Genomic DNA, 12,819 nt, shown 5'->3' on the forward strand with positions numbered 1-12,819 from the left:
ACCAGAGGGCAGCTCCTGCATTGAGCGTCTGCCCCCTGGTGGTCAGTGTGTGTCATAGTGACCAGTCATTCCCAGTCTTTCTGCTGTTAGGGTCAGTTTGCATATTACCCTTTTACTATATAGGATAGAGGCCTGGTGCATGGGTGGGGGCCGGCTGGTTTGCCCTGAAGGGTGTCCCGGATCAGGGTGGGGGTCTCGCTTGGGTGCCTGGCCAGCCTGGATGAGGGGCTGATGGCTGTTTTCAGGCTGGCCACAACCCCTTCAGGGTGGGGGTCCCCACTGGGGTGCCTGGCCAGTCTGGATGAGGGGCTGAGGGCCGTTTTTAGGCTGGCCGGCAACTGAAGCTCCCAGCCTCTCTTTTTTTTCTTTTTTTTTTATTCTGGGATTTATTTACCTTCTATAATTGAAACTTTGTTGCCGTCACTGGCGCTCCCAGCTCTGAGGCTGCGGCTGGCTGAAAGCAGGTATCTGGGGTTTGTTTGGCTTCTGTAATTGAAACTTTGTTGCTTTTGGAGCTGTTGCTTTCGGAGCTTAGAGCAGGCCGCGGCAGGCGGGGAACCTTGGCTTCCTCCATCACCGGAGCAAGCAAACCTCCTGCTCGCTTCAGCTGCGTGGCTGCCGGCTGCCATCTTGGTTGGCAGTTAATTTGCATATCTCGCTGATTAGCCAATGGGAAGTGTAGCGGAGGTATGGTTAATTACCCTTTTTGTCTTTTATTAGATAGGATTGCCCTGTTGTTAGATATTAAGGTTGTTTCTGTATTCACTATTGCAACATTATTTTAATGGACATCCGTGTACAAATATCCTTTACATTTTTAAATGATTAAATTTAGGAAGAAGAGCAGTATAATGAAGGCAGTTTGCTCTATTAAATAACAAAGTACATTGTAAAATGTATAATTGTTAAGACTATGTAGTATTGGCTCTAGAATAGTGTAAAGACAGATCAGAGCAAAATGCATTGCAGAGAAATGGCCTTATAAATATAATTTAGTAAATAATAAATATTTGATACCATTGGTTTGACATTTGTCATTTCATTAGGGAAAAGTCTAAATTCTGGGTAGATTTATGTAAGAAATAAGACTTGTGTTATCATAAATTAATTCTCACTAAAATAAGCATTGTTACATCTAGATAAGGGGCTAGAGATACTCTTAGAAGTCTTTTGTTTCTAATGTTTTATTATTTACTAGAATCTAGTGGTCGGCAAACTCATTAGTCAACAGAGCCAAATATCAACAGTACAACAATTGAAATTTCTTTTGAGAGCCAAATTTTTTAAACTTAAACTATATAGGTAGGTACATTGTTATTAACTTAATTAGGGTACTCCTAAGGCTTAGGAAGAGCCACACTCAAGGGGCCAAAGAGCCGCATGTGGCTCGTGAGCCGCAGTTTGCCAACCGCGGTACTAGATAGTTTCTATTAACACATCAAGGTAAAAGTAAAGACATAGACACACACGCAAACATATACGTATACAAACATGCACACACATCTATGAATATATGCATGTATATTTACATATATTTTTTCAGGCATATTTTTGTGTTTTCTTTAATTAGGTTGTTAAAAATTAGGAAAATATTTGTGAATGCTTATTAGATTTTGCATAGGGAAAGACACTATAACCATAAGAGGACATATAAATCATAAAAGAAAAATAGCTATTTTTACATATATATTTCTTTCTTATTTAAAGTACTCTTAGAAATTAATAAGAAAGCTTAAATTTTAACTAAAAACAGGCAAGGATGATAACAAATGAAAATGATAACCAGGACTAAAACCAGTTGATAGACTCTTCAGGTCTATTTTTAATATGTGATTCTGGAGTTTTTCATTCTTGCCTCAGAAAATGGCCATCTCCTAAATTGTAACGTGGCAAGTACTGTGAACCTGTTTTGTTTTGTTTTTTTCCTCCTTTTTGGTGGGCAAGTGGGCCTTGGCTTTTTAAAAAAAAAAAATTTAGAGCATGTCTTTATTATGATAATGTTAAAAAATATTGTATTATGAAGCAATAGGTAATAAATGGCCTTATTTTTCCAGTAAACATGATAAAGCTTCTTCAGAGGAAAAAAGTGGATGTGATGCAAATGCATTTGAAGGCTCATCAGCAACAAAAAGTGAAGAAAGCATAATAATTTCAGATAAGGAAAACAATACCTGTCTTGAAGACAAAGAAACTGGCTCAAAGACTATCTTCAGTTATGTTTCAAATATTGGTAAAGATAAAGTGGAAAAGGAAAACCAAATAGAGAACATTGATCAGGAAACGGAGTTGAAGAAGTGCCAAAGTTCAGAAAACATAATTTCATGTGATCAGATTAAAGATCAAAGCTCCAATGAAGCTAGGTTTTCTTCGAAGAATATTAAGGATTTGCAGTTAGCATCTGGTGATGTGAGCATTGATCAGTTTTTGAGAAAAAGAGATGAACCTGAATCTGTTAGTTCTGATGTTAGTGAGCAAGGCAGTATTCATCTGGAACCTTTGACTCCATCGGAGGTACTTGAGTATGAAGCCACAGAAATTCTTCAGAAAGGTAGTGGTGATTCTTCAGCCAAGTCTGATGAAGTAGTGTCTGATCAAAAAGATGATGTTCCTGGAGAAAATAGCCCTAGCACAACAGAGACAACAGTAGACCTGGCAGATGAAAAAGAAAGAAGTTGAAATTAGTTGTCATTCTCAGTTTTAGTGTATCAGTGGTAAGAGCATTCAGATCAGTGCTACCAGGTGAGCTCAGTGGTGCTGTTGTAGAGTTCAGAAATAGAAAAATGTGAGGAGGTCATTTATACACTTTATCTGTATGTTCAACCTAGGTCATTACAGAAATCAGTTGAATAATAGCATGATTAGTATGAATTTCCAAGAGGTTTTAAAACATAAATAGAAAAGCTTCATTTAACAGTTCTCAAGGAAATGGAACTTGTTTGCCAGTATGAATTGATTATTAGAATATTATTTATGTTTATAAAGCAGTGAAACTTCCATCAATCCTAAGCTAAAAATCCTTATTACCTTTATATTCTTCTCAATTAACTTAAAAGAAGAAATTTGGAAACCATATATCTTTTGGGAATTTTTAGATAATGGCTAATTGGCATTGTTAATAAAGCTTTATTTGGAGTATGATGCTGGTAAATGCGTAGAGTGTGAAATTAATGAATCTATTGAGAATTTTGATACACATAAACTTAATTTTGGATGTAATGTAACATTCCAGACTGTCAGAAGCATGTAAACAGAATATTTGAATCTGTGTACCTCCATACATGTGTTAGTCTGCCAGGCTATAAGCTTACCTTAATTAAACTTTCAGTGAAAGTGAAATTATTAAAACATAAATTTATATTTGTGTTTTGTGTCAGTGTGAGCTGTGCAGAAATCCCTTGATGTGCTAGTTGTATAAAGTAGAAACCCACTGTTAAAACTCCTGTAGTTATTATGCTTTTAACCTTGTTTTAATGATCTTTAGAAATAGACCCATAAAAATGGTCTGGAAACCAAACCAAAGTATGGAATAATGTAGATATTGTAAAGCAGTCAACTGAAAACATGTCCTGGCATGAATCCAGCCATGTTTAAGTGACGTTTTCTTTAATTGTAAAATAGAAACTTCAAATGGGACCTAAAGCAGTGATGTAAAAAATTGTTTTGGGGATATTTAGTCTAATTTATCCATAAGATGGCTGCTAAATTGATTTCTCAGTTGTTTTTAATCATCTAGAAATAATAGATTTAGAAATGAGTAAATGAACAACCGTAGTTGCTTTGAAGTACTAATAAACTTTTATTTAAAATGCTACATTTTTACTTCTTAAAATGTGCTTTGAATCCTTAAATTTTGTTTCACTGAATGTTAAATGTTTTAAATGTCTGTTAAAATCCTGATGTATATAGTAGTTTTTGAGTAAATATTTGCAATAAAAATATGTACCTGAATAATTTTATTTTTCAGAAAACTGCTTGAGTCAATTTACCTTTGGTGCCTTTACAAACTATATTTGTTTAAGGAATTTTCATGTTAAAGTTAGTGGTACGATTTCATTCTGTATTCTTTACTTGGTGTATGATATATCATAAATTAGTACTTAAAGTGTAGGGGGAAATACTGCTAATATTTACAGAGAATGGATTTGTTTGCTAAATCCTTTCACTTCAAGAGATATATAATTTAATATTATAGTTTTCTATCTGCTGAGTACATTAAAGAGGCTAAATGGGCAAAATATATTATCAACGTATTTTCTTGAATATTTGGCGGGTAGGAGTGTAAATATTTTCATTTTTTCTGCACCCAAGAAAAAATAGGGAGAAAAGGACCCATTAACTGTCACCCTTAACCTTGTTTAAACATAAATCTATATAGCGGAAAAGATTTGGGGAGTAATTTAAATCGTAGAAGAGCAGGGAGTAGAGAAAAGTCTATATAAGGACCACTTTCTGAATGTCATTCAGTTAGTTAGTTGCCAAGCCTATGCTAGAAAATCCTTGAGCCCTGTACCAAATAAGTCCAAATGACGCTATAATCCTTTTTGAGCTTTGGGGTTGTTGTTCTGCCTCTATAAGAATAGTAGTATTCAAAGTAGCTGATCAGTAAACTGATTTTTAGAGAGAGAGGGAGTGAGAAGGAGAGAAAGAGAAACATTGATGTGAGATTGAAGCATTGACTGGCTGCCTCCTGCACGCCCCCTGAGCTCAGGCATGTGTTGGGAATCGAATGGGCAACCTTTCCGTACACTGGACAATGCCCAAGCAACCAGCCAGAAACTAAACATTTTTTTAAAGGAATTGGTAAGATATGAGTTACCTTGTTTTTGTTGTATGTAAAAAATGAGGAAATCAACTATGTGTGCAATTATTTGCCTAAGATTACAAAGCCAAGATTGAACTCAATTTGATCCGATTCTAAAGTTATTATTTTCTACCTTACTTATAGTTCTTAGCATTTATACTGAATGCTGCTTATTAAAATAAATCTTTTTTTTGCAAATAACATGCCCATTGATGATACAATTATAGTTTGTTTTATTATTTATACAGTTATATGTATACTAGTGGCCCAGTGCACAAAATTTGTGCACATTAAAAGGGAATTAATTAGGAAATATTTTAATATTGCTATTTGCCCTTTCTATATAATAGAAGTGTCAGAGGTGAAAGAAAATTAGTAAAATGTATATGAAAATCTCCCTCCTGTCAGAGTCTGGGGTGGACCGCGGGAACCAGAGTCAAGTCCCTGCCCACCCGTGCTTCAAAATCGCGTGAGACCCAGACCCAGCTGGCCCCACCCCCATCAAGCCCTGCAGGGCGGGGGGGACCAGCCTCAGGTTCCCTGTCATGCCCTGCCAGGCAGGGGGCGCAGCCTCACATTCCCTGTCAAGCCCTGCTGGGCGGGAGGCACAGCCTCAGGTCCCCCATCAAGCCCCGCCGGGCAGAGGGCATGGCCTCACATCCCCCGTCAAACCCCGCTGGGCAGGGGGGTGTGGCCTCAGGTCCCCTGGCCCCAGCACAAGGGCGAGGGCATGATGACCATTTGCATATTAGCTCTTTATTACAGTGGGGCCTTGACTTATGAGTTTAATTCGTTCCGTGACGGAGCTTGTAACTCAAATTACTCGTATGTCAAATCAATTGTGAACAAGTGGGACACATGATGCTGGGCTGATGTTGTGGCGTTCACTGTGACATTCGCTGCGCCAACTAGCGGTGGGGTATCTGAAGCTGGCTCACGTAACCCGAATTTTAGCTCGCAACTCAAAGCAAAAAATCGGCCGAGAGACGGCTTGTATCTCGAAAAACTCGTTAGTCGGGACACTCGTAAGTCAAGGCCCCACTGTATATAGGATGGCATGGAGGATTTCTTAACCTAAAGAAAAGGACCTCGCGATCTTTTTTTTTAGCAGGAATTGAGGAATTTTATCTCGAGAGGAGGGATTAAATAATCATTTTATTAATAGGAAAGACAGTATGCAATTTAAAGATATACTTTACAGCCCAGGCCAGTGTGGCCTAGAGAAATATGTATCTTCTGACCCCATTACCCTTTTCACCCACTTCTCAAATCAGGCAACCACCAACCTGTTCTGTATATCCAAGAGCTCAGGAACTTTGTTTTTCCTTTTAGATTCCACATATAAGTGAGATCATACGGTATTTATCTTTCTCTGTCTGCCTTATTTCACTTAGCATAATGCCCTCGCGGTCTATTCATATTGTTGCAAATGACAAGATTCACTTTTTAATGGGTGAATAATATTCCAGTGTGTTGTATATGTGTGTGTATCACATTTTCTTTAGGTGTTCATCCATCAGTGGACACTAAGATTTTTCCATACCTTGATTGTAAATATGCTGTAATGAACATACGTGCATATAGTTTTAGTGTTTTCAGATAAATATCCAGAATTGGAATTGTTGGATCATATGGTAGTTCTATTTTTTTTTTTTTTAATCCTCACCAAGGATATGGGGTTTTTTTGTTTGATTGTTTTTGGGGTTTTTTAGAGAGAGGAAGGGGGAGAGAGAGACATTGATTGGTTGCCTCCCGTATGAGCCCCTACAAGGGATCAAACCCACAACCTTTTTTGGTATATGGGACTACAACCAACTGAGACACCTAGTGAGGGCTGGTAGATCTATTTTTAATTTCTTGAGGAACCTCCATACTGTCTTCCATAGTAGCTGCACTAATTTACATTCCCACCAATAGAGCACAAGAGTTCCCTTTTCTCCACATTTTTACCAATATCTGTTATTTCTTATATATTTTTTTTCTTTTTTTAAACATATTCCATTGACCTTCTCTACAGAGAGAAAGGGAGAGGGACAGAGAGCCAGAAACATCGATGAGAGAGAAACATCGACCAGCTGCCTCCTGCACAACCCCCACTGGGGATATGCCCGCAACCAAGGCACACGCCCCTGACCGGAATCGAACCTGGGACCCCCCAGTCCGCAGGCCGACGCTCCATCCACTGAGCCAAACCGGTTAGGGCATTTCTTATATTTTTTATAATAGTCATTCTAACAGGTGTGAGGTAATATTGTGGTTTTAATTTGCGTTTCCATGATGATTGGTGATGTTGAATATCTTTTCATGTACCTATTGACCATTTGCATATCTTCTTTGGAAAAATCTTTCTTTTCAGATCTTCCCCATTTTTTTAATTGAATTTATTGGGGTGACATTGGTTCACAAAATCATATAGGTTTCAAGTATACAACTCAACAAAACATCATCTGCACACTGCATCTTGCGTCATTGCCCCAAGCAAAGCCTTTTTTCGTCCCCATCCCGCCTCCCCACCCCCCGTCTTTGCCCACCTCCACCTATCCCTGGACCTATCCTTTCCCTTTGGCTATCACCACACTATTGTCTGTGTCTATGTGATACACGCACACATACATATATACACACACATATACATATATATCAATACTTTCACCTTTCATCCAGTCTCCCAATCTTCCTCCCTTCTGACAGCCATAAGTCTGTTTCATGTATCCACGCTTCTGTTCCTACTTTGTTCACTAGTCTATTTAGTTCATTAGATTCCACATATAAGTGAGATCATGTGGTATTTGTCTTTCTCTGGCTTATTTCGCTTAGCATAATACTCTCCAGGTTTATCCATGCTATTGCAAAAGGTAAGATTTCCTTCTTTTTTATGGCTGAGTAGTATTCCATTGTGTAAATGTACCACAGCTTTTTTATCCACTCATCCACTTGGACTGTTCAAATCTTGGCTATTATAAATAACGCTGCAATGAACCTAGGGGTGCATATATTCTTTCAAATTAGTGTTTTGGTTTCTTCAGATATATTCCCAGAAATGGGATTGCTGGGTCAAAAGGCAGTTCCATTTTTTATTTTTGAGGTAATGCCATAATGTTTTCCACAGTGGCTGCACCAGTGTGCATTGCTACCAACAGTGAACTAGGGTTCCCTTTTCTCCACATCCTTGCCAGCACTTGTTTGTTGATTTATTGGTGATAGCTTAATTGGAATGTTTGGGAGTTATTTTGATTGTCTTTTGCTATTGACTTAGATAAGTTCTTTATATATTTCAGTATTAATTCCTTATCAGATATATGGTTTGCAAATACCTTCTCCCATTCAGTAGGTTACCTTTTCATTTTGGTGATAGTTTCCTTTGCCGTACAGAGACTCTTTAGTTTAATGTAGTACCACTTGTTAATATTTGTTCTTGTTGCCTCTGCTTTTGGTTTCAAATAGAAAAAAAATAATCACCAAAGTCAATATCAAGGAGCTTACCACCTATGTATGTGTTCTAGGAGTTTTTAGCTTCAGGTCTTACATTCAAGTGTTTAGTCCATGTTGAGTTAATTTTTGTGTATGATATAAGATAATGTCCAGTTTCATTATTTTGCATGTGGCTGTCTAATTTTTTCCAACACCATTTATTGAAGAGACTATCTTTTCCTATTGTATATTCTTGGCTCCTTTGTCATAAACTAATTAACCGTGTGTGCATAGGTTTATTTTTTGGCCCTATTCTGTTCCATTGATCTACATGTCAGCTTTTATGCTGATGCCATACAGTTGTGTGTGTGTGTGTTTTTTTCATTTGAAATATATATATTTCTCTTTTTTTAATTAAATATTTTATTGAGTTTATTCGGGTTACATTGGTTAATAAAATTATATAGGTTTAAGGTGTACCAGTTCTATAATACATCATCTATATGTTGTGTTGTGTGTTTACCACCCCAAGTCATGTCTCTTTCCATCACCATTTATCCCCCATTTACCCTCTCCTGCCTCCTCCCCCCCACATTTCCCTCTGGTAATCACCATACTGTTTTCTGACTATGAAGCTTCTTTGTTTTTTTTTCTTAATCCTTTTACCTTTTCATCCAGGCTCCCTGTCCCATTCCCTCTGACAGCTAGGACTTTATTTCTATTTTCTTGGTTTATTTTTTTCATTAGATTCCACATATAAGTGAAATCATATGGTATTTGTCTTTCTCTGACTGGCTTATTTCACTTAGCATAATACTCTCCAGGTTTTTCCATGCTATTGCAAAAGGTAAAATTTCTTTCTTTATTATGGCTGAGTAGTATTCCATTGTGTAAATGTATCACAGCTTTTTTATCCACTCATCTACTGATGGGCACTTGGGCTGCTTCCAAATCTTGGCTATTCTGAAAAGGTCTGCAATGACCATAGGGGTAACATATATTTTTTCAAATTAGTATTTCAGGTTTCTTCAGGTAAATTCCCAGAAGTGGAATCGCTGGCACAAGAGATAAACTACAAATGGATTAAAGCAGTGGTTCTCAACCTTCCTAATGCCACGACCCTTTAATATAGTTCCTCATGTTGTGGTGACCCCCAATTTCATTGTTACAAAATGAACATAATTAAAGCATAGTGATTAATCACAAAAACAATATGTAATTATATACGTGTTTTCCGATGGTCCTAGGCGACCCCTGTGAAAGGGTCGTTCAACCCCCAAAGGGGTCGCGACCCACAGGTGGAGAACCGCTGGATTAAAGACTTAAATGTTAGACTTGAAACCATAAAAATCCTAAAAGAAAACATAGGCAGTAAGATCTAGGACATTTCTTGTAGCAATATTTTTTCTAATATATCTCTGACAAGGGAAACAAAGAAAAACAAATGGGACTACATCAAACTAAAAAGTTGTTGCACAGCAAAGGAAGCCATCATCAAAATGGAAAGATAACCCACTAAATAGGAGAACATATTCACCAATGATCCATCTGATAAGGGTTTAATACCCAATATTTATAAAAAAACTTAAAAATGTAATACCAAAAAACAAATCCAATTTAAAAAATGGGCAAAGAATCTGAATAGACACTTTTCCAAAGAGGACATACAGATGACCAATAGACATATGAAAAGATGCTCAACATCACAAATCAGAAAAATGCAAATTAAAACCACAATGAGATATCACCTCACACCTGTCAGAATGGCTATCAATAAATCAACACGTGTTGGCAAAGATGTGGAGAAAAGGAACCCTCATGCACTGTCGGTAGGAATGCAGTTTGGTGCAGCCACTGTGGAAAGCAGTATGGAGTTACTTCAAACAATTCAAAATAGGACTGCTTAATGGCATACTGTTTTTATTACCAGAGCTTGTAATACAGTTTGAAATCGGAGTTTGATATCTCCAGCTTTTGTTTCTCAAGATTGCTTTGGCAATCAGAGTTGGGGTTTTTTGGCCATTCGGGCACACCAACCTCTTTTTAAAAATGGCTTCTCCTAAATATTACAGTAAAACATGCTGTTTGTGGAGAATTTGGGAACTATGTAGTTTTAAACTTTTGAAATATTTTATTTTACCCACTGACTTAAAAACATTTTTAATTGCTCTGATTACATCAAGGACTAACAAACTGTGACTCACAGTTGGCCACCATTTTCTAAACAAAATTTTATTAGAAAACAGGCATGTCATTTGTTTATATATGGTCTGTTGTAGCCTTTGCACTACAACAGCACATTGTGCATGACGGACACCATGTGGCCCACAAGCCTAAAGAGTTACAATCTGGCACTCTAAGAAAAAGTTTGCCAACACCGGTCCTTTATTTTTATATGGGCCTAACATAATTTTATAACTGCTCTTTTATTTTCAGTGTCACAGACACTACAGTGAAACTCTTAGTTCATAAATTTTGGTTCACATGATACTTATATATAGAAAGCCTCTTGTCCCAACATGAACTTCTAAGAATTGTTTCTCTAGATTTTTTTTTTTTTTACTCTTCAAACAAAATCAATTTTTTAGAAAACTGAATGTGATTTTTATTTCTGTTTTTCACCAAATATTTCTAGTATGAGACCATATGATTATTCCAGGCTGCTGAGTTGTGTGTGAGAGCAACTTCTGGTTGGAGAATTTAATTGTTGACCTGAGACTTCAGAAGCCCCTTTCCCAAGTGGCATGGCGACTTACTACATTTAAGGTTGGGATGCTCCATCAGGCTTAGTTCCCTAGTGAGTGTGATCAGGACTTCCCTGTTCATTCACATGCACATGTAAATAGGATTTTTGAGGGAGAAATAAGCATTTTTATTTTAATCTAGTGCAGTTAGGAAGTTTTTGTTTCTACAACACAATATAGTCTATCCTGGCTGATACAGGAACTAATCCTGAAAGTAGAATGCTTCCATTTAAAAAAAACACACAGAAAAACACTAAATTAAATGATATTGCACTGGCTTTGGAGACAGATGACGGGGCTGCCTAATATAATCCACATTCTACTGTGGCTAAAGATTTGGTAAACTTGCCTCCAATATTCAGAAGACAAATAATACACTTAATAAAGTTGTATCTCTAGGAAGTTCGGATGACAAAATGGTAATAGTATGTTTTGTTTACATATTAGCTGCATTTGACAAGGTATTTTAGAAAGAAGTGAACTCAAATGAGAAATTGCAGGACTGCAAATGGGAACAAAAGTCCAGAAATTCAGATTCTTGCAGGGTTGGAAGAGGCAACAACTTCTTATCCACAACTAGTAAAAAGAGAAAGATTTTAAGTAACTAAGCTTAACTAAACAAAGAATACAATCATTACATTAATTGTTTAAACTTATAATTAAGTTAGGTTAAACTTCTAATAGTGTTTCTATGTGGAAATACCTTAACAGAATCTCTTGGGAAATTTATATATTTTTCCAAATCTCAAGTCAAATCAGTCAAACAACTGGTAAAACAGGAAAAAATATTATAACTCTCTTGTGAGAATTAAAGCATAGTAATCAATTTAGAGCCATTATCTGTTTGAAGGAATCCACTGAAGTCAACCCCAGAGTAAAGGAGGGAATGCTAACATAAGGAATCCAAGAGTAAAGGCAGCATTTCCAGGAAATGGACCAGGAGCACGTAAAAGAGAAGTGGTCACGATCTAATCACTCAGTCTTCCTTGAGGCTATTGCCATGTTATACTAGTAAGTGTATGTTCATGTACCTGTCTGCAGCTAACCGTGAGTCATTCTTTTAAAGTAAAATAAGTGTTAGAAGGTTTATACGCATATTATACTCTATACAAATTCTATCAGTGGTGTTCCCAAAAAAATTACACGTATGGAAACAAAATAATTCCTTAAATTGGCAATTTTGACTTGTGATTCTGCGTGGTGCTGTTATCCTCATTAGGAGATCCAAATGTAACAACATTACAGTAGTCTCCTCCACCTCTTATCTGTGGTTTATGTTACCTGCGGTCAGCAGCAATCCAAAATATTAAAGGGAAAATTCTGGAAATAAACAATTTATAAGTTTTAAATTGTGTGCTATTCTGAATAGTGTGATGAAATCTCGTGCCATCCTGCTCTGTCCCATCCAGAGCATGAATCATCCCTTTGTCCAGAGTATCCACATTAGTATATCTGCCCATTAGTCACTTAGTATTTGTTATTAGATCGACTCTTGCAATATCCCAGTGCTTTTGTTCAAGTAACCCTTATTTTACTTAATGGCTGCAAAGTGCAAGAATAGTGATGCCGGCAATTTGGATATGCCAAAGAGAAAGCATAAAGTGTTTCCTTTAACTGAAAAGGTATATATGCATAGGAAAAAAACATAATAGTACTGTAATACATAGAGTTTGGAACTACCTGAGGTTTCAGGCATCTACTGAAGGTCTTGGAATGTATCCTCCTCAGATAAGGGGCGGGGGGAGGACTAGTATATTCAAATACTATCAAATAAATTTGTTGGCATTTCCCAGTGTATGATTATTTGCCAAAGGTTACTGTTCCTTGCAAATATTTTAACAAGAAAAGAAGTAAATGTAGAAC

At 36.9% G+C, this 12,819-nt stretch overlaps 1 protein-coding gene across 1 annotated transcript in view; it reads left to right on the forward strand.

Annotated features, from left to right (window-relative positions):
* The window catches only part of ZNF280D (zinc finger protein 280D), a 50,645-nt gene extending 46,694 nt beyond the window's left edge, over window positions 1-3,951 (forward strand). The window contains exon 13 of the mRNA XM_005880117.2: window positions 2,055-3,951. Coding sequence (XP_005880179.2) covers window positions 2,055-2,676 — 622 coding nt within the window. The 3' untranslated portion in view covers window positions 2,677-3,951. The remainder of the gene's footprint in view (window positions 1-2,054) is intronic.
* Window positions 3,952-12,819: the final 8,868 nt, after the last annotated feature.

Source organism: Myotis brandtii, unplaced genomic scaffold (genome assembly GCF_000412655.1).
Source record: "Myotis brandtii unplaced genomic scaffold, ASM41265v1 scaffold626, whole genome shotgun sequence".
NCBI classification, from domain to species: domain Eukaryota; kingdom Metazoa; phylum Chordata; class Mammalia; order Chiroptera; family Vespertilionidae; genus Myotis; species Myotis brandtii.